The following is a 20,651-nucleotide window of genomic DNA, read 5'->3' on the forward strand; positions in this document are numbered from 1 at the left end:
GTGGAGAGAGCGACAGCGAGAGCCCCTATAAAATTAGAACGAGGAAATTAAGATGCGAAGGGCCGAGTTGAAAGGAAATGAACACTCCACAGCAGTTCCCCCTGACCTTCACACGATTCGGCAGACCAAACGGCACTAAGGCACTAGCGCGGTGTTCCTGGCTTGGACCGTGGTTGACTGGGTGGACGGGCTGCAGTGCTGGCGCTGTTTATATGAATCTGCCGTCCACTTCCCTCTTCCCCTTCTCTTTCTCTCTTTCCTCTCCAGCCCGTTCACTACTGCCAAACTCGCTCTACCCCGGTTTTATACCGATTACATTCTTTTTAGAACCACCACTCGTTGTCTTTCAACGCCCACACTCTTTAATTCTCAATCCCTCGTTTCGTCTTCGCGACAACAACACACAACAAGTCAAAATGAAGTTCTTCGCTGCCGCTGCTCTCTTCGCTGGTGCTGCCTTTGCCTCCGTTCACGGCGGCGAGGACACCCAGCAGCAGTACACCACCGTCGAGGTCACCGAGTACACCACCTACTGCCCCAAGTCCACCACCCTGACTGCCGGCTCTGAGACCATCCCCGTTGAGACCCCTGGCACCGTCACCCTCTCCAACGGCCCTTACACCGTTACTCGTCCTCTCCTCACCACTACTGTCACCCACTGCAAGGCTTGGTAAGCACCCACTGCAAATAAGAGAGACATGAACGAGCGCTAACAATATTCCTTCCAGCTCCAGCTCTGCTACCCCCACCTGGGCTCCTTCCAGCTCCGTCCCCGTCATCCCCGGCAACCCCACCAGCATCCCTGTCATCCCTACCGATGTTGCCCCTACCGGCGGTGCCTCCAGCAGCACCACCCCTGCCCCTCCCACTTTCACCGGTGGTGCTAGCCGTGCTGCTGCCGGCGCCGGTGCCGTCGCCGGTCTGTTCGGTGTTGTCGCTGCCCTTCTGTAAGCTCTTTAACTAGAGGTTGGCAGTAGGAGTGTGATGTGTGTTTGAGAGACGAGTGTGTGTGTGAACTGCAGTTGGCAGAAGTGTTGTCGAGCTGAGTTGATTGACTGATTGATTGATTGACCTTGGCCGATAATAACGACAAGATACCATACCAACTATACCACCTTTTATACCTTTTACCTTTTTTATTTCGAATTGCTTATACTTACTACTTACATACCTTTTTGTACTTCACGACGGTCCCGCTTGTGTTTTCTCTTGTGTATAAATTGATTGGAAATAATGTTGTTACGTCTTCAAAAATAGTAGATTGCTGGAATAGATCTAGACCTTAACCAAAATTCTTTCAAGGGTTATAGTTTCGCCTTGACGCTGGAGCTGGAGCTGGAAGTGAAGTACTCCCGTACCCTTCCCCGCGCAACCTCCACAACAGCCCTATCCTCCACTGTCGGGGGTACATTAACCTCCTTATCAAACTCCCCCCGCGTTCCATTCTCAACCAACTCCCTCAATACCCGTCTCAACGTCTTCCCACTCCTCGTCTTAGGAATCATCCCCTGTCCCCGAATCATCCCTCCAAGACTCGCAATCGCCCCGATTTGGTCCCTAACAAGCTGATTCACCTCGTTGAAGAGTGTCTCGGGAACTCGAGCGGGCATATCATTGCCATTTCCATTGCCATTGCCAGTGGCAGACGATTTGAGAGTAACGAAAGCAAACGGCAAATGACCCTTCAAACTATCAGGAACACCAACAACACTCGCCTCGCCAATCCCCGGATGCGAAAGAATAGCTTGCTCAATAGCCCCCGTGCTGAACCGGTGCGCCGCAACATTGATGATGTCGTCTGAGCGTGACATAACATGGATATACCCGTCCTGGTCGAGCATACCCGCATCACCCGTATCAAGCCAGTTACCCCTCCCATCGAACCGCTTCAAATAAGAGCGGTAAAACCGCCCGTCGTCGCCGAAAAGGGTCGTGAATGCTGTTGGGGCTAGTGGGGTTGCGAGGACAATGTTGCCCATTGCTCCCTGTGGGAGTTCGGTGCCGTCGTCGGAGACGATGCGGATGTCGAAGCCTGGCATTGGGAGGCCTGCGGAGCCAGGGCGGATGGGTAGTGGTGTAGTATCCCATGCTGATGATTCTATTTGTGGTGTGCGTCCTGTTGCGCTTCGGAGGGCCAGGCCTGAGATGGGGGAGCCGGATTCGGATGACCACCAGTTGTCCACGACGAGGGCGCCGGGGGCAGCGTGTTTTGTGAGGAGGTCTTGATACGCGCGGACAATGCTGGGTTCGCTGCGCTCGCCTGCGAGGAAGAGGGCCCTTAGGTGTTTGAGGTTGTTGGCGCCTGCGGCTTTCTCAAAATGTGCATTGTCGGAATCCTCTTTGCGGATTGCGCGGAGGGCCGTGGGGGCTGTGAAGAGGACGTTGGCCTTGTGCTCGGCGACGACGCGCCAGAATGTGCCTGCGTCTGGGGTGCCGACTGGCTTGCCTTCGAAGAGGACGGTTGTTGCCCCGACGAGTAATGGGGCGTAGAGAATGTATGAGTGGCCGACTACCCAGCCGATGTCTGAGGCGCAGAACATGGTGTCGCCTGGGCCGTGGATATCGAAGAGGTATTTGATTGACAGGTTGAGCCCGACGGCGTGTCCGCCTGCGTCTCGTACGACGCCTTTCGGGAGCCCGGTTGTACCTGTATGGTCAGCTTGGCCTCTAGAGAACCGGGGGAGGACGGACATACCACTGGTATAGATGATATACAAACCATCCGTACTCTTCACCGGCACTGGCCCAGCACGAACACCTCGCATTCGCGCACTCTTCACCAGCCGGTTCCAATTCCGCTGTCCGTCCAGTTTATGCGGATTATTCCACCGCAGTTGGTCACGCTGCCAGATGAGGACCTTGTCCGGCTTGAAGCAGCTCGCCTCAATGGCGCCCTCTACCAGTGGACGATACGGTACCGGGCCCTTGGTCCCTTCAATCCCACACGATGCTGTCAGGATAGCTCGGGGCTTTGCAGTCTCAATGCGCTGCGCTAGCGACTTTGCAGCGAACCCGCCAAAGACAGCAGCGTGTATAGCACCTAGTCGAGCAATAGCCAGCGCACCGATCAACGCCGCCGGTATCATGGGCACTACCAGGCCAATTAGCCACTGGAACATATAAAATTGACGTAGAACATACTATAGATGATAACAACATCCCCCTTCCTAACCCCTTCCTCCCTCAAGACACCTGCCAAAACTTCAACCTCATCTAAAAGCTGCTTATACGTCCACTTCTCCTTGGACCCCGTCACAACCGAGGCCCAAACAATCGCAACATTATCGCCATGCCCACTATGCACATGCCGATCAACACAGTTGTACGTCGTTGAGATCTCCCCGTCCGGAAACCAAGCCCAAGACTGATGGCTTGCGCCGCTGGGAAGGGTCTTGGTTGAGACGGCAAGTGCACGTGACGGCTTCTTGTGCCAGTGAAGTTGCTGGGCGTGGTGAGACCAGAAGGACTCGGGATCTTGGAGCGAGGAGGCGTGGATGGTGCGTTGGGGGTGGTTCATTGCGGCCAATTGAGATGAGATGCTAGAGAGGCTGTGTAGAGATTACCCGGAGGAATTCAAAGGATGCTTGGTAGCGAGGGAGAGACTGAATCAGGTGAAGACTTGGTGCAGGTTGGCTGGTAAGTGCTGTACTACTGTATGTCCGCGTTACTCCGCTCCGTACCTAGGTTAGACGGTAGCCAGGATGCCTGTGCTGTGGCTGGATGTCTGGAGAATCCTGGGATTTCGGTGCAAGGCTCTGCGAGTAGGAAGACAGAGCAAAGAAATAAGAATTGGCTTGTTTCAGGAGCCCGACATCCGCCGTCGACAGGAGAGAAGGCCGAGGGTCGGGTGGAGAGAGAGGAGAGAACGAAGTAGGTAAGGTACATACCTAGATACTCTTACTGTCATGGACATCGGGGCAGCTTTCCCCGCACAGACGTGGGGAACGAATGGAGTCTGCGCTGTCGGGACCTCGGGTCCGATTACTCTACTCTAGTCTACTATTAACATGTAAGAATAATACCCAAATGTTATACATTCTAGCTGTATCTTGTATCATTGATGCGTACACTTCTATCGGCAATGTGTACTCATCATGATTTGGGTGCAAATGCATCAAATGCCACAACTCAAAGCTCAGCCGTAGGGTATCATATCGCAATGCCTGCTAATCGGTCGACTGTCGTTCTCTTCCGCTGCTCTCCGTCGCTACTGTTCTCTGACTGCTCAATCTCGGCGAGACCGTGGTCCCGGGCATGCGTAGAACAGGTTGACGAGGTAAGGTTGTAAGGATAAAAATGGTGAGAATGGTACGCCGGAAGAAAATGTGAACAATATCACCCCTGATCCCTAACCTTGGTAAGGATTTCACATGTCCAGACACCTGCGATAGATTTCGCGAAAAATCGGCCTCCCGAGAAAACAACAGAACCCATGCTTCATGACAAACATATCCACCGCCGCAGCTGCGGGCCTTGTGCCGAAGGAAAAACGAGGATGACGACAAATAGGAATGCTTTAGGCAGCAATATAGACAAGAGAAGAATATCGTCAGGGAGCAAGCTCGCACTGTTTGTCTAGCGTCGAAATAAATAGGATGGCGTCGCGTGAAAAAGTAAAGATGGCGCCAATCGCAAAGGAGATAAAAAAATATCGTGGTTGGTTTCCGCTGAATTTGTCCATGGTCAAAATAATAGCGTAAGTGAAGATGGCGTAAAGAAAATGCCGCCGATCGCGGTAGTAGAATATTGTAGTCGCTTGGGAAGACGGCGATGCAACTACAGAACTGTACACTTGAGTCCGCTGCGGTGTCGAGAAGACCGGTCGGGGCGGAATGACTTGGGGTATTCAGGGCCAGAATCGCGCATCTGGCCTAGACCGGTCGTCCGGCGGTGATCTTGAGGTCTTTGTTGTTGCATTCGCTGGCTGCGCAGCATCCTGACGACGTCGTAGAACGCCTTTTCAACGTTGATGCAATTCTTCGCAGACGCTTCGACAAATTCGCATCCAAGATCCTTGGCAAGCGCCTGACCTTCCTGGGCCGAAACGGCGCGCTCGACAGCCTTATCGCTTTTGTTGCCGACTAGCATCACGGGGACGGGGAGTGGCGGTCCGGAGGGTGAGCTCATCGGAGAGCCCAGGTAGCTTGCACCAGATGGCGAACCAGAGTTCGCCGACTCCTTAACCATCTTAATTTGGTTGTAGAACTTTGTTATCCGAGAGAACGAGGCACGCGACGTGATGCTGTAAACGAGAACGAACCCCTCTCCATCGCGGATCCACTGGTCGCGCAGTGCAGTATATTCCTCCTGGCCGGCAGTATCGAGGACTTCCAACATGCATGATTGCTGATCAATAACCACCTGTTTCCGATACGAATCTTCGATAGTCGGATCGTATGTTTCGACGAAATGGTTTAAACATAACTAGTAGAAGCCATCAGTGACTGGAGATTGCGGGCGGGGAGTTAATGACAAACCTGAATTGTGAGCGCGGTCTTGCCGACACCACCATCCCCCAGCACCACCAATTTATACAGAGTCATTTTTCCAGCCATGGTGACTGTGGTAGTGAAAAAAATATCGTGAAGAGAAGAAGATGAAGATAAGAGGGAGGAGGGGGAGGAATTGAAATCCAGGACCCCAGGAGAGCACGGACTCGTGGAGGCGGAGGGAGCGAAAAGCTGGGCCTGGAAAGGAACGGGCTATTTTGGTAGTGCGATTAGCCACCGGAGAAATCGACCAGGCTGCGTTGGGCCAGCACATGCCAATGCCGGAAAGACAGGGATAATTTTCTGGAGCAGGCGAACAGAGCCACGTACCTTGTAGAATACTAGGAGAATTACGGGCTTGAAGACAGGCAGGACGTGGAAAAGGAGTAGGTAGAGAGGTGAGGAGGGGAAACCGGAAGAGGAGAACGCCGGCCTCTAACTAAAGTTTTGGCCTCGAGCTGCTGTCGCAAATAAGCGGCTGCCAACAGCTGCACTCTGGTTCGAGCAAGTCGGACAAAGCAACTGGCTCCGGATCTGCAAGCGAACGCAGGAAAATATGTAGAATAGAGCTTGAGATTCAATTTGGGATTTCCCAGCTTGGACCTTGGGCCAGGGTCAGACTGATCGGTGCTGCCACGTGAGGGGAAGCAAGCAGTGCGAGATGATCGCTGGTTCTTCTTATCGGAGCCAAATGGTGGAGATGCGCGAGCTTGGCGGATTTCTCGTCAGTAAGCTCAGCGATGGCGTTGAGGAGTTGAGAAGTGGGAGAGAATGTTGTTGGGTGAGTGGTGTGGTGGTGGTGGTGGTGGTGGTGGTCAACCAAGTCAGGAAGTGGAGGGGAGAGAGTCAGAGAGTCAGAGATAACCCAGACGGACCGTGGACAAGAGACTGAGAGAAGGGGAATGTAAGCGAACAGGAAAGAAGTTTGTTGATAAACGACTCAAGACTAAGCGCGATGATCTCAGACTGCTGGGTGCTGGATGCGACAGACAGAAGAGCCTGGACTGCAGGGAGAGTGGCTGCTAGTCGCGTCTGGGGCTGGATCATGGATTCATGAGACTGAGTCCCCAGCCAGACCCACGATAGGAGTCTACCTCCTTCTCCGTGCCTAATATTTCTTTATATTGATCTATCAATCGTGCGCCTCGCGATCCTCTTTTTCAGCAATTCCGCCGTTCCTTTGAGATGAGTCTGTAAAGTACCCCCAGATCTTTGCTCGACACGGTCAGGAGAGCGACATTGGAACCTTCACTCAGCTGTCAGCTCCTAGCGAATCACCTCGTCCAGCCAGAAAGAGAGTCTCGGGTAGACACGAAGCTGTTCCAGAGCGGATCCAAACCGGTGGTTCCCCCACCGTCCACGGTCCAAGATTGGTCTGAGGGTCATGGGCCGCTGTCCAGTTGTACCCAAAAGACGGCGACTTTCATAAAATATCGATGTGAATGTGCAGCAACTCAACAAGAGCAAAGAATTTTGGTTGAAAGACGTGCTAGTCAGGATTGACAGGATTTACACTGGTTGCATCCGACCCCAACCGGAACGTGTCCGACCTTCCGCGGAGAATAGTGGCAAAGCTAGTACCGTCTCCCAGGCTCCTGGGATTCCTGATGTTCCTGATGAAAGGATCCCCTCCAGCTGCCATGCTGCGAGAATCCTCAAAAACGGGTCGTCCGGGATTTGGTCGGTATCGAGGTGCAAACGGGACTATATTCCGGCTCAGAGCTCTTCGGATGATGACGTCCTGTCGCCCCGCCTGGGAAATAAGGATGAAGAATGACTGTCAAGGCTTTCTCGCTTCGTTGTTTCGTCAGCCCGCCATGGCCTCCTCTTCTTCAAGAAAGTGACAGCCGTATACTCTGTATCGGGCTAGATTTGGGATCCGAAGAGTAGGTAAGTATCTCATTCTCGGCCCATGTGGGGTGGAGGACCTCACAAGTCCCACTATCGACCTCCCCCTATTGGCATCGTTAGACTCCTCCAATCTCTTGGTCTCTGAGACTCTGACTCTCTGTGCCCTCCCTCGTTCTTCGCTCCTCGCTTCTCGTCAAAGTTGCCATATCACGACTTTCATACGGAGGTTTCCAAGGTTGTCGTGCACCGAGATTAACCTATCGGCCTATCCCCTTAATCAATTGTTGATTGACCGCGGTTGAGTTACACTGAATATCAGTTTAGATATCCGGCCCGGTCCAGAGCGGGAGAATGTTCCATCTACTAACAGGGATTTTTCCAAGCCGTCGCTTCCACCTCGTGGAAAATCAGGCACAGGATGGGTCTGCGGGATGGAGGCGTCCGCGGTCCAGAAAAGGGCTGTGCTTACTGCTGAGCCCTGGCTCCTGGGCTTATTGTCCTCCTGGGAATCGCCAGGATTTAGCCTATACTGTTGCTATACTGAAAGGGGAAACCATATCCTGGGGTGAGCATTTAACGGGCATCTTTGCTTTTCTTTGCTTTTGTCTGTAGAGACAGAGTGTAACTTGCTCGGGAAACGCGGCTTCAAGCTCATAGCATTTGAGGTTAGGTCGCACGATCTTAGCACTAGTTTTTGCCCGGACCCGTCCCTTTTCCCACGTGGGTGTGTGGACTGTGAAGAATTGTATAAGGGCTCAACCTTCTCGAGCATGTTGCCCGAGAGAAGCACGGACTTTATGGCGGTCCGAGAAGTAATGTTATTTTGTGGCGTGCCGGTGGGCGGCGGGTAAAGACGACACACTCTATACTAGATGGAGTTATGGACGTTATTAGAATCCGACCCCTGTTAATACCGCGTTTTCTCGAAGGTTTCCCCTGACTTGGGTATTCCCCTGAGCCGGGTGGACGCTCAATTTTTCTCTTACATTGTCACTTGGCCAGCAATGCCTCGAGGCGTGATAGCAGGTCAGAAGAGCCCGTCAATAAGCGCGTTGACAGTGATATTAGGTGCTGTAAGAACATCAGCTTGCATGAACATGCATGCATGAGAATCCCAAATGAGGGAACTGCTGCATGATCTGGGGCCAGGGCTGCTGTGCATGCACCCTAATCACACCAGCAGCTTCTCCGGTGGCGCCAAATGCCGCGGCAACCGAGTACGTATCCATAATCAATTCATGCTCTCGGCGCCAGGAAGTCGACAAGGACAATTATTAAATGGTCGCGCTCATTGCAAGTCGGGAATAAGGAGCATGGCAGCTCGGGCTCTGAGGTTTAGCTGAGGCCTCCCGCTCCTGGCCACCGATAGATCCACCACTCATCGGTATTTGGCCGAATGTGTAGGAGAGCTGTTGAGCAAGCGAGAATCATCTGGACCGCCAACAGAGCTTCGTGGCCTATGGGCCAGCCTTCAAAGCCTTGATGAAGAGGGTTGTGTGATTTTCGGGGAAAGTTGCGCTTGAAGGTAGGTCAAGTGCTGGCATTCGGCAATGATGATTGGATAATAAACGGTACTTTGGACCTCCGTGATACCCGGCGAGTTTGAAAGGACTGCAGATGCCAGCCGGTTCGGTTATGCTCGTTCCCGTTCGGCTGGTTCAGCGCTTGACCGAAGCCTACCAGCAGCCAACCAGCCGCAGGTCAGATATCAAATCTGTGGGAGATAATAAAAGGGCCCGGCTTTGCTTCAGGTGACGCTGTTATGGCTCCATGAAGCTGTGACATTGAAGGATTTGTTAATGCGTTTGCTGATGATCGTCTATCTCTTCGGAACTCCGACGGAAACCCGACAACATTGTCGATAGACTGACTCGTGGACAGCACGGGATAGGCATGGTCTTAAGTAATGTAAACGAAGCTGATGCAAATAGGCATTATAGAGAGAGCTAGGGGATCAAACAAAGAGGTGAGGCTGACACCTTCCCCAGTAGAAGGTACTTTTGGCGTCGGCTGCACTTGCCTCCAGGACTCTGTTTGCAAGCACCTGCCTCCTCTGCCTTTGTCAGCCAATCATGTGACTCGTGCTTGCCTCAACACCACATTACTCTACGATAAAGGTATTGGACTGGTGATCAAGCAACAGGAGTCGTATACCAAGTCAAAGGACATAGCACTCTGGTGAGCCTGGTAGCTAAGAGCCCTACATTTAGCATTCGAGCCTTTTACTCTGCTTGGCTGTACTGTCACCTGCGGTGATATATAACTCTACTTTACTCTCATGAGCAAGCCATGTTCGACTCCTTCACTTCTCGACGGACTTCGAGGTCAAAATACACTTGGCACTACCCAGCTTCTTACCCTCACCCCTTTCCTCCAACGCTGATTCGGCTCTTCTGCTTTTTGTCTGCTCCCACCTCTGCCTTGACAAAGAATCCAAGCATGTTACGTACGGCTATGAATTCTTTCTGAGAATCGGAATTTCCCATGCTGTCTCCATGGTGCCGGTACGTTTTTCTAGGTATAGAAAGCTTCCATAGTTAGACCAGTCTAGGGCAGATAGTTTTGGCGAATCCGTGCCCCAAAGGACTTGTTTTGGATGATGCAAACGGCTATCCCGAGAACCGGCGGAGGGTCGAATGACAGAGCTCACGGATGCGCCTTACGGAGTTTGGGTATAGGTAGGTATCCTATGGTCGCGGAGCCGTCAATGGACATAGTGTAAAACTGGACCCGACGCCTAAGAGCATAGGGATCGCAATATCCTCGTGCGTCTTTCTATGATGTCTACTTATGGTATACGATAATCTTCCTGGAAAATGTGAACGGATGACCAAAGCACATCTCTTATCTCGAAGAGCTACACAGCGACTCTGTACACACGGGCGCTGATTGCTACCCTATACTAGCCTACAGGCTGATGACAGAGCTTGAGAGCCATAGTCATACTAACAGTCCCATGAGACAATTGAATTGGCAGTGTTTGGCGCGGCCTGATTGTGTTGAGCTCCTATAAGCCTTGGAAGTAAGAGACAGATGCACATCTATCTTACTGGCCGCTCTGATTTTGACGACTATAATGCGCCAACTACGTTTCGACAATAGGCTGCACCAGAATTCTCAGCCAGAACCCAAAGGCGCGATGATGCCGCATGCAGTTCCCTTGAATGGTTGCCCAGGCCGGTACGGTGCGAGAGGGCCGTGACTGGACGCGGGCGAAATTTGTCATTGAGCAATTCCATGAAACATCCATGGCTCGCTGAATACCACGATATAGTATTTGAGAAAGAGTGGTATTTCGTCGACGAGATTGATCGCATTATGTCCATGGCCGTTCGAACGAATCTCGTTGAAATCGACGCCAGCAGGCATTGGCCTATGTTATGCGGATAGTTGCCACGTCGGAATGATACTAGGATGTGAAGCTACATTAAGTATTGAAACATCCTCTCAAGCATTGCATTGAGTTTACCTGGGCCAGGGAACATAGGTGGGAATCCTCTGATTTGACGGCCCCGAGTCTTAACATCGAGCGGGTGCTGTGTGGGACGTGGTCCTAGGATCACCGCATAATCTAGTATTCGCTCCGTGAGCACATTTCAAGGCCTGTATGTTGAAGGACCGCCGCAGCTCATAAAACTGAAAATAGGAAGAGGAGCATTGATGGTTGGGTGAAGAGCAGCCGGCGCCGACTTTATTATGGTCGAAGTTGATACATACCCGGCTTAGTACGGTGGTGCGTGCGGTGCTCAGAATTCGTCCTTGCGAGTGTACTGCAGTTCCCAGACTGGAGGATTGCCTCCTGACTTGCTGCTACTGTATTACTGTTGTATCCAACTTAGTATGAGAAGGAAGGTGAATGTTTTACCCTAGCTGGTCAAGGGAAGATAACTGCATCGAGCTAGCAGGATGATGATTGTGCCATGGTCTTGAATAATAGCATAGGCAAGTAGATTGATACTAAGAGTTCAAACAACTGCCTTTGCACCTGAAGAGAGATTTTGTCGGTACCTCTAAGTTTTCTGAACGCAGTTGAGACAACGTACTACGACTGCCTACTGCTCCTCCAAGTGCAGCTATTCTTACTTCAATACAGGGGCATAACGTAGATTGCCTGAATAACTGCAAAGCTGTACCGATGTCGCAAAAAAGGAAGGTTCATGCCTCCGGGGCAGGATATCAGGGTTTGGCCCAGACGGTATCACCAGCTGGGAACTATCGATGCCGTGCTTCTTGCTTACAGCTATGAGGTAGCCATGTTTATACCGAAGGAAGTTAACATCCACCAAAGACAGGATTATGCTGATTGACTTACAGGTTTGAAGAATGTCGTTTTCTTAAACGCGCCTCCATTTGTCCTGTCCGACTCGTCGTGGTAGAGCCGTCGATACCACTTGTCGATAAGTGGATAGTCATGACGAATCATCTTTAAGTTGCACTTGAAGATAAGATAATATGCCACATCGAACCGAGCGATAGTCGTATACAACCGGACGTCTGCCTCGGTGATATGCTCACCAAACAAATAAGGCTGGTGTCCCGGCTGCGCAAGATGCTCCTCAACACGATCCAAAGCTTCAAAGAGCGGGTAAAGATTAGATTCGTATGCCTCCTGCATTGAGGCAAAGCCCGTTTTGTAAACGCCGTTGTTGATACGGTCGTACACCCATTCATTCAAAGCATCGATCTCTCCCCTCAGGTGAGCAGGGTACAGCCCGCCGCCAGGCAGGTTGTTCGCACGCTTCTCCTCAGGAAGAAACTCATCGAATTCAGAGTCGAACATGTGAATAATCTCGCTACTCTCGTTGCTCACGACCGTCTCGCTTTTTTTATCCCATAGCACAGGGATGGTATACCTCCCCTCGTACCCCGGGTCCGCCTTGAAATAGAGCTGGCTGATCTTCGTGAATCCATACAGAGGGTCCTTCTCGGCTGACCCATCCCGGCCAGAGAAAAACCAGCCCTCGGGACCGAGCTCAATGTCGCAGACAACGAGCTGGATGATGTCCTCGAGGCCCTTCAGCGAGCGCACGACGTTGGTTCTGTGCGCCCAGGGACAGCCGTAGTTGAGGTAGAGTACATAGCGGTCTGTTTCTGGGGGGAACTCAGCGTCTGGAGCACTCGAGATCCAAGATCGAAAGACAGAGTCTTTGCAACGGAAGTGGCCGTCTTTGTCGGCTAGCTTGTAGATGTTGGCCTGTGGGTTGTTAGCAGCTGGCTTTTGTAGCAGCGTCAATAAAACGTACGGTTTCCCCGGGCATGATGTTTGTATATCGAACAGTGTCGGACAATTCAGAAGTGAATTGTATTTCGCCTTTGCTCAACTTATATAGATGTTGAGTATGTACTCACTATGTTTTTGGTTCGATCTGTGGATTGATAATCAGCAGCTTACAGCGGGGATGAATGGCGCCATGTCACGAGACTCGATTATCAATCAGTAGCTATCACATAGCCGGGGTATACTAAGAATCGTAGGTAGACAGCTAAAATGCAACTACAAGATTACATGTCATCCGCTTGGATACCCAGCTGTCTCGCAACCTCTACGAAGCCACCCGGACTGTCTTCCATCTCAACCGCGAAGTCAACATACCCCTCCTGCATAGCCTTCTCAAGGCTGCCAAACTCCTCTCCGACACGCTCCACATAGATAGTCCCAAAGCCGTATCCTTTCGCCGCTTTTAGATCGCCCAGGTGAGCCGCCACAAGAACGCATTGCTCTGGTCTGAAGCCCAGTTTCTCAGCAGCTCCGAGGTAGACCTGAGGAGACGGTTTGTAGGCCCCAAAGTGCTCTGCGCTGGCAATATCCGTAAAAGGCAGCGATCCATATCGTACGAGATCCTCCAACAGCGACACGTTGCCATTAGATAGTGTGCACGTGCGGAACTTGCTGCTCAGTAGCTTCAGACCTTGGACTGTATCGTCCCAGGGATCTAGACGATGCCATGCCTGCACGAGTTCTTGTAGTTCGGCTTCCGTGAAGAGCTCATCGAGACAACGAGAGCGAAGAATCTCAACGAGAGCATCGTAGTGGTGTTTGTCTACAGAGATAAAGCCGTTTGAGAGGTCAAAAGTCTTGGTGAATCGCCCGTAGGATGCCCGCCAGTCCTCGGCCATGCTGTGCCAGTTGTCGGTCGTCATTGCTGATGCCTGTGCTCGAAGGCCATCGTGAAGGGATTCTCGCGTATTCAGGAGAGCTTGTTTACTGGCTTCTTCGAGAGCTTTCGTGACGCATGTTCGCCAGCTGACTGTGGTGCCGAAGACGTCGAAGAAGAGGGCTTTGGTGTCTCCGCTGATTGGCATGTTTATGGAATTTATCACGGCGGCCGATTCCGAGTTGTAAAGTGATGCGCAACCAAGACCTATGTCACCCCTAGAAGCTTACTCTCGGCCATGTTAGGTCGGAACTGAATGAGGGGTTACCGTCATTGCGGGCTTAGTCATGCGGGGGAATCCGAGGTCCAGATAACGCGTCGTAACGCGGTCCGGTTCATTCTCGAGGTTGGAGTCGCCATAACAATGTTGCCTGCGGATTGATGGAATGATTTTGATCTCAGTCAGAAGCAGATCTCCGAGTGAACGCCGCTGAGCATCACCATCTGGACGGAGCCGAAATCCGAGAAGCTGTCTATTTTAGCAAACAACTTCGCCTCAGGAGCTGCGAATCCGATCACATATCACATCGTCACCTTGTCCGGCGTTTCAGATATAGAGCCGTTAGATCTCTCCCTGCAAGCCCTACGTTAGCAACCGAGCTGACAGGTGGCCAAGGCTTGTTAGTTTGCTGCTGAAGATTGATGAGTCGACGACAGCTGCAGATTGCAGCTCGGCTGGAGATCCTAAACGGCGAAGACGCGTCAACCCGGCTGTGAAGCAATTGCCAGTTCGCAGGCGCAAACATTCGCAAATTGTCATCTAAGAATACTCGACGATATACCTTATCGAATTGTCTGGGCATGTCTGACATGATTCTGACGAGAACTCAAAAATCAGCCATGATACCGCGTGGGTCCAGACTCAGGCCTCGCCCGCATGGACTTTCCTCGGCGCTCACACGTTCCTTTCAACTTTAACTCGGCTAGCGCAGCTTCATATGCATCCGATACCGATGACACTTGCAATCTGATCGAGGCCAAGGTGAAACAGATGTGGCAGATCTGTTTTTTGAATTTGAGATCCGGGGCTGAGAGTCTGTGAGACCTTCAAGTCGACCCATTTTGTCGACTTGCAAGATTGGGGTTGCAGCAGTTGCATCACAGACTGCAGAGGCAAACATTTTGATCAACGACCGGAACTCGCACCAGAAGCGGCATCACCCGCGACAGAGACGCGTCCGGCGCCGTCGATGTGACAAAGGAGCTTCTCGCACATGCTTAATCTCCAGATATTATACCACACTACTCCATATGACCAGGTACGCCGACTCCATTTCTCATTTGCGAGTCAATAGTTGAGTGGATGTTGAGTTGCCGACTGGACCGGGCGAACCGTGGAAATGCCGGTGGGGAGCTCTATAAGCTGTGGCGGATCCAGGGATCCCACCCGCCTCAAAAACAAAGAATCCGGGTAAAGGAGTAAAAGGAAAAAAAAAAAAAAACAATCGACAATCGACAGATGGAGAGCAATTATTATGCTGACGGTGAATAATCGATCCAGTGGCAGAGGGGCTTCAGGGCTTCAAACATTGATGCCATACAGTTGACCTGTTCTACCACTATATCGAATTCGATATCTGAGCTAACAAATAACTTAACCCTTCTTTGTCTAAACGTTGGCTTGTCGGCTGAAACACAGACCAGGGGCTCCGTGGGAAATTGCCTGTTGGCGATCGCCTCGCACCAGTCCCTCTCTGTCATACGATGAGAGATGAGCTGGCTTTGAGCCATGGACTCTTTGCGACTCACGTGGATGACAGTGCAGACTGCATATTGAGATTGGGCTCGATCAAAACCGTCAACTAGATCGCAAAATGAAAATTCAAAAGCACTTGGTTGTAACGAAAATACTGACTACAGCATACCCTTCTTAGAAGGCTGCAGGCAACCAGTAGTAGTGGAGTACTCCGTGTACGGCTGTTGAGTGTTGACGTGAACTCATCACGCACTAAAGCAGTATCCTCGAATAGACGTGGACGATGTTTGTTAGTATGATGACTGAGCCGTTCATATATTAGGGGGTAATATTGCTGATATCCGATTCCGCGCTCATAATTGGCACGCCAAGCGGACGCGTTCTCCTTATTGCATCCTTCGCGGGTTTCGAATGAACTTCTTGTTTCTTCCTCCCCCTTTTCTTTTCCAATGATTGGCCCTCGGTTTTTACTGCGAACACCACTTTGTCGCCTCTTGTGACCACGCCCAATGACGCTACTGGCGGTAGCAGGTCAATTTGGGCAGTGCGACAGGCTGGAGACCGGCAGCTCTGGTGGAGAAGCGAAGTGGCTCCTCCAGGCTCCTTGCTAGTGCGTCTTCCCCATCCCCCTAACGAACACCCCTGGACGAGTGGACGACACTAACAATGACGAGAGGCCTTCGAGACTCTTAGCATGGCCATGGCTGGTTCCATCATGCCGCCGCCGCTCATCTACTCCGTGTCGCCGCCGCAAGGCTCATCGTCGACAACGAACCAAACGGTCGACTACTCCGTACTTTGTGCATCCCTCTACTCCCCCTCTTTTCTCAGATTTGGCAGTGAAAGGCGAGGGATTGGACCTTGGTCGACGTGAGGGTCACAGGCCTCGCAGACACTGTTCAACCGTTCCTTCTGTTTCTGTGCATCGCTCGCGGAGATTATTCCCTTAATCTTAATTTCGATGTTGTTGTCTCACCATCGGCTCTCATCTACTATCCTTTGTACTCTCGCCCCCCACTAGGAAAGAGAACGCGTCGACTCCAATTGTTGTCCTCGAGGACAGTCTGTCTTTGAAGGTAACACTGTCACCTACTGTCTTTTTCGATGCGATTGGCTTATGCATATTTAGGTTTCTCAACCGCTCATCAGTATCTACTACTCGCCAGCTCTCACGTCCGCGTCGCAATTGTATCTCACAGTCTCCTCGACTACCACAGCGGATCATATAGTCGATGGAAACTTCATAACGCGAAATTCAAGCCCAGGAAGATCTATAGCGCGAAAACGAGCTTGTATATGAGAACGAATCATTGCGGGCCTTGGTCAAGGCGCTGTTTATCTCTGATGGTCCAGCTATAGACGCTATGGCCACAGAAGCTGTCCACCCTGCGAGCGCTTTTCCGACGCCCTCTACAACGCCCAAGCGGCCTCCTTCCATGCATTCACGGGCCGACTCCTCGCCTGGCACAGTCGCTTCGCCGGCCTCTCTTCCAATTCATATTTCCTCACCTGATGGGGCCACGGATTTCGATGATGTAGCGGACGAGGATGTCATTTCGCCGCTCGACCCGCGGAGGTTTACGCCAACCTTACACGCATCGCTTGTTTCGGAGATTCTTGCCTTACGACGAGATATAGAGAGCAAAACCAAGGCCATCGATGTCTTGGAGAACAGCTTGGACGAGTCCCGCATGGAGAACGAGGATTTGAGCGAACGACTATCGAAGCAGTCTAAGGAATCACGATCACTGAAGCACCAATTACAACTGCTTGAGGGCGGCAGCTCTTCGGCTCTTACTGACCTAGCTAAAGAAAGAGATAATGCGTTGGATAGTGTCTCCGAGGTGCGCAGGAAGCTAGAACAGGCACAGAAAAAGGCCAAGAACCGTGAGGAGGAGTTGGAAAGAACCACAAACTTCTGGACTCGTGACAAGGAAGCCTGGGATGGCGAGCGCAGGAACCTGGAGCGAAAAGTCCATGTGGTCGAAGGTCGCCTGAAAGTTGTGCTCAATGAAGTTGCAGCTGCTCAAGCTGCAAGCTCTCGGGAGCCTTCAATCAACGACGCTATTGATGTCACGAAAGAAGCATCTACAGGAAAGGACAGTGACTCGGTCAGCATGTATTCCAGCAGCCAAGGACGACGCCGGACCAGCGTCACTAGCTTAAGTAGCAATGATGGCGATGACAATCTTTATGCCGACGGCCGATACTCGGTTATGAGCAATGGCAACATGCTTGGGTCGCAGACGAACCTTGCAGACGAGCTAGCATTCGATGAGGATGATGAGTTTGACATTGACGACATGGCTCCTGATTCCCCCGAAGCGCTACCTGAAGAGCGTCCTGCCTCGGTGCACTCTCAATTGTCCCATACGGTGGGTTCGAAGGCCAGAAAGATTCTGGGTCTTTCGCTCGACCATAGTGCCGATGGTTATGGTACGAAAATGGAAGAACACCCAGAGCTTAGAGACTTTCCAGAGCTCACAAAAACCCCCTTGGCTCGCACGCCGCATGTTGAATATCAGGATACAGGTATTCAATATTCGCCGCCTCCGTCGCCGACTTTGTCTCCGCTCCCCGAGCCGCCAATGCCAGAATTATACCGAGCTAAGGACAGCAGCACGTCGACGCTCACCATCGACATGGTGTCGGCCTCATCTCAAACAGCCGATGAACTCCCTACCCCTCCATGGACGCCAAAGGTTGAGCATATTGAAGCGGCGCCTGTTGTGGAAAAGGCTACTATGGTCTCAACTTCTGTACAAACAGATGTTGAGACTGTAGCAGACCCTAAACAAGAGGAAACAAAGTCAGCAAACATCGAGATTCCGATGATTGCAATTCATCCTCCTGAAACTGAGTCAGCTTCGCCACGAGGAAGTGTTGTCCTTCCACCTCAAACCAAGAGTGTTTCCTGCCAAGTCGACTTTAAGCCAACCAGAGATACTCAGACTGTGGGTATTCAAACCGAGCCTATTCGCATCGACCAACGCCCAGTGAAGCTTCCAGCAAGCTTGCTTCCATCTGCTATTCCAGATCTCCCGCTCAGCACGGCCTCTCAAGATTATCAGCCTTACATGCCTGTCAATCGGGCTGTGAAGACCGAAACACGGCCGCTTTCTCTTGTAATAGAGGCACCAGGAGAGTCGACAACACCAAGCGATTTCGGGCACATCCAGGCCTACCCGGGCAATAACGACAACGGTCCGTTGTCAGGTGACGCAAAACTGAGGCGACCTCTGCGATCAAGTAGTCTTTTCGCTGGCTTTGAACAGACAAGTGACGATGAGGCCGAGAACACCAGGGACGTCTTCACCGACGACGAGTTATTGAACCGGCCTTTCGCGTCATACAAAGTGCGTAAGGGTAAGCTTGTGTCTGCTCACGAACGCCGCCGGAGTCTTGAGGAGGCCATGATGTTGCCAGAGGTGACGGAGGACCTTGACTCCGAGTTTATCGCTGATATGTCCAATCCTTTCGATCCCGCCAGTCGTCAGCCAGCTCGACAGGCAGATAAACGCAGAGCAGCAGTAATAACCAGTGTAGCTGTCACCCATCAAAGAATGCGGGCGCGCAGCCCCAGCGAGCCCAGTATTGACAGCGGCAGCGGTAGCAATGCTTCTAGCGTTGCACCTCCCTTCCCCGTCCCCATCAGACTCAGCTCAAGAAAGTTCCCACAGACTGGAAGTGAAGGGCGACAGAGCCCGACGCCGTCACGCAATTTCTCGGATCGTCCACGTCCAGGTCTCGCGCGCCGACCTACATTGCGCCGTGTCCACTCGGCAGCTACAATGTCCCAGACAGACCAGACGAGCCGACCAACTACCAGATCGTCCCCGCCCATGTCCGTATCTTCTTCGTATGGACAGGACAGTCCTCGACACGTTCGGATGCCGTTTGATGATCTGAACTCGATGCCTCGGAGAAGCTCACTGGCACGGCCCTCTCATCGAACAAGCGTATCACAACACATGGCGCATGAACGCCAGGAATCAACGTCAACGACAGTCCAGCCAACCAGTGTAGTTGATGCAATTGCGCAGACCATGGTAGGAGAGTGGATGTGGAAGTACATCCGCCGAAGGAGGTCATTTGGTGGCGAGAAGGACAACTGGCAAGGTCGCAACGCTGAAGAGGTCTCTGCGAGCATCACGAACAGCGGAGTCAGGCACAAACGCTGGGTCTGGCTGGCGCCGTACGAACGAGCAGTCATGTGGAGCAGCAAGCAACCAACGACTGGTCCTGCGCTGCTGGGCAAGAGTGGTAGAAAGCGTGAGTGATAACGATCTCTGAGTTTTGAACATCAGGCTAATTGAGCAGTGACTATCCAATCTGTCCTCGACGTCAAGGACGACAACCCGCTTCCAAAGGGGTTCAATGGCGCCGTCCAATTCAATCGCTCTATTTTAATCTTGACACCTGAGCGAGCGCTCAAGTTTACTGCCTCCAGCATTGAACGGCATTATGTTTGGCTGACAGCATTGTCGTTCCTGAGTCACTCCGCCATAGGCGTCCAGGATCTTGCCGCACTGCCACCGGCACCGCAAGAAGAATACAGTCATCCGGGACAGCAGACAGCAACGCTCCGCCGCAATCCAATCCGCGACTCTATCCGCATCGCCAAGGGCCGCCCACGCCCCTTCCCCAAGGGCAAAAAACGATCCTTCCCTAATGGCCACCCCGAACCTGTACCTGAGCTTCCCTCCGACTTTGATGATGGTGTCCGGCCTTCTGAAGATGCAGCGGCTCCTCCAACGGTGCCGCGGTTCTCCAACCACTCCCGGAAACGCAGCAACACTGCACCAAGGATGCCAATACCAAACATTCGCAGCTTTTCCAGCCAAAATACGATGCCTTCTATGCGAAGCTCTTCTGATGCAGCGGGAGCCCCTTCCTCAAACTCGCATGGACTGAACAGCGTGCGGAGCAGCTTCAGCCACCGTACTTCCGAGACGAGTAGTGTCAGGACAGGCAACTTCTTTGATGCCATTGGCACCGTTCGCATGGAAGCTTTCATCGACCAGACAGAGTCGAACCGCTACCGAAACACATCCCGGCGACATACGCGCAAGGCGTCAACGCCTTGGAGTATGAGCCAGGGGACGGCTACCTATCCTGAGATGGACTCTCCCTATGAGGAAAGCGAGTACCGCCACGAGGACCCTTTCCGAGGATTCTAATCTCCCACAACATTTATCCTTATACGCTGTATCCTTCCCCTATTATTTGACGCCGGAGTTATGTCTTTCATTGATACCATGTGAGCGAATTGTTTTGGACTGTAAAAAGCACAAATATTTATATAGATATACTTAGATCTATTCATCCCAATAAGTAATCTCAGGACAGACCAGATTTGAAATACTCGTCAGTAAAGAAGTAATGACCAGCGCTCTATTCAGCGGTGAAACAACGACAGAACAAATGCGATTCTCCGTCTCTAAAAGCATGATGAAGAAC

At 51.9% G+C, this 20,651-nt stretch overlaps 5 protein-coding genes across 5 annotated transcripts; 2 read left to right on the forward strand and 3 right to left on the reverse strand.

Annotated features, from left to right (window-relative positions):
• Window positions 1–248: 248 nt before the first annotated feature.
• BDV14DRAFT_177972 (putative GPI anchored protein) lies at window positions 249–1,271 on the forward strand. Its single transcript, XM_073769518.1, has 2 exons — window positions 249–670; window positions 729–1,271. Exons 1-2 carry the CDS (start codon window positions 417–419, stop codon window positions 949–951), a joined length of 477 nt encoding a protein of 158 aa, XP_073625598.1. The 5' UTR covers window positions 249–416; the 3' UTR covers window positions 952–1,271.
• Window positions 1,272–1,280: 9 nt separating this feature from the next.
• On the reverse strand, window positions 1,281–3,835 carry BDV14DRAFT_99794 (putative acyl-CoA synthetase). The gene is made up of 3 exons (XM_073777991.1): window positions 3,142–3,835; window positions 2,696–3,091; window positions 1,281–2,647 (listed from the first exon to the last, which is right to left on the reverse strand). Exons 1-3 carry the CDS (start codon window positions 3,515–3,517, stop codon window positions 1,305–1,307), a joined length of 2,115 nt encoding a protein of 704 aa, XP_073625599.1. The 5' UTR covers window positions 3,518–3,835; the 3' UTR covers window positions 1,281–1,304.
• Window positions 3,836–4,532: 697 nt separating this feature from the next.
• On the reverse strand, window positions 4,533–5,852 carry rasB (Ras small monomeric GTPase RasB). Its single transcript, XM_073777992.1, has 2 exons — window positions 5,478–5,852; window positions 4,533–5,424 (listed from the first exon to the last, which is right to left on the reverse strand). Exons 1-2 carry the CDS (start codon window positions 5,553–5,555, stop codon window positions 4,777–4,779), a joined length of 726 nt encoding a protein of 241 aa, XP_073625600.1. The 5' UTR covers window positions 5,556–5,852; the 3' UTR covers window positions 4,533–4,776.
• A 5,782-nt stretch (window positions 5,853–11,634) lies between these two features.
• Window positions 11,635–13,643, reverse strand: BDV14DRAFT_191448 (haloacid dehalogenase, type II; the record flags this gene model as incomplete). The annotated part of the gene is made up of 2 exons (XM_073771497.1): window positions 11,635–12,534; window positions 12,888–13,643. 2 exons carry the CDS (start codon window positions 13,641–13,643, stop codon window positions 11,635–11,637), a joined length of 1,656 nt encoding a protein of 551 aa, XP_073625601.1.
• A 2,694-nt stretch (window positions 13,644–16,337) lies between these two features.
• BDV14DRAFT_99868 (putative nuclear migration protein) lies at window positions 16,338–20,549 on the forward strand. Its single transcript, XM_073777993.1, has 2 exons — window positions 16,338–19,463; window positions 19,512–20,549. Exons 1-2 carry the CDS (start codon window positions 16,556–16,558, stop codon window positions 20,369–20,371), a joined length of 3,768 nt encoding a protein of 1,255 aa, XP_073625602.1. The 5' UTR covers window positions 16,338–16,555; the 3' UTR covers window positions 20,372–20,549.
• The last annotated feature ends 102 nt before the right edge of the window (window positions 20,550–20,651 follow it).

The sequence above is a fragment of the Aspergillus stella-maris genome (genome assembly GCF_047715825.1).
Source record: "Aspergillus stella-maris strain CBS 113639 unplaced genomic scaffold BDV14scaffold_49, whole genome shotgun sequence".
Classification (NCBI taxonomy): Eukaryota; Fungi; Ascomycota; class Eurotiomycetes; order Eurotiales; family Aspergillaceae; genus Aspergillus; species Aspergillus stella-maris.

Excerpts from the sequence above, each read along its gene's own strand:
- BDV14DRAFT_99868 (XM_073777993.1), top strand. The coding sequence starts at position 16,556 with ATGGCCACAGAAGCTGTCCACCCTGCGAGCGCTTTTCCGACGCCCTCT. Across the intron at positions 19,464-19,511 it reads GGGCAAGAGTGGTAGAAAGC|TGACTATCCAATCTGTCCTC; the intron begins GTGAGTGATAAC and ends CTAATTGAGCAG.
- BDV14DRAFT_99794 (XM_073777991.1), bottom strand. The coding sequence starts at position 3,517 with ATGAACCACCCCCAACGCACCATCCACGCCTCCTCGCTCCAAGATCCC. Across the intron at positions 3,092-3,141 it reads GGATGTTGTTATCATCTATA|TGCCCATGATACCGGCGGCG; the intron begins GTATGTTCTACG and ends TTGGCCTGGTAG. Across the intron at positions 2,648-2,695 it reads GTATATCATCTATACCAGTG|GTACAACCGGGCTCCCGAAA; the intron begins GTATGTCCGTCC and ends CTGACCATACAG.
- BDV14DRAFT_177972 (XM_073769518.1), top strand. The coding sequence starts at position 417 with ATGAAGTTCTTCGCTGCCGCTGCTCTCTTCGCTGGTGCTGCCTTTGCC. Across the intron at positions 671-728 it reads GTCACCCACTGCAAGGCTTG|CTCCAGCTCTGCTACCCCCA; the intron begins GTAAGCACCCAC and ends TATTCCTTCCAG.
- rasB (XM_073777992.1), bottom strand. The coding sequence starts at position 5,555 with ATGGCTGGAAAAATGACTCTGTATAAATTGGTGGTGCTGGGGGATGGT. Across the intron at positions 5,425-5,477 it reads AGACCGCGCTCACAATTCAG|TTATGTTTAAACCATTTCGT; the intron begins GTTTGTCATTAA and ends GGCTTCTACTAG.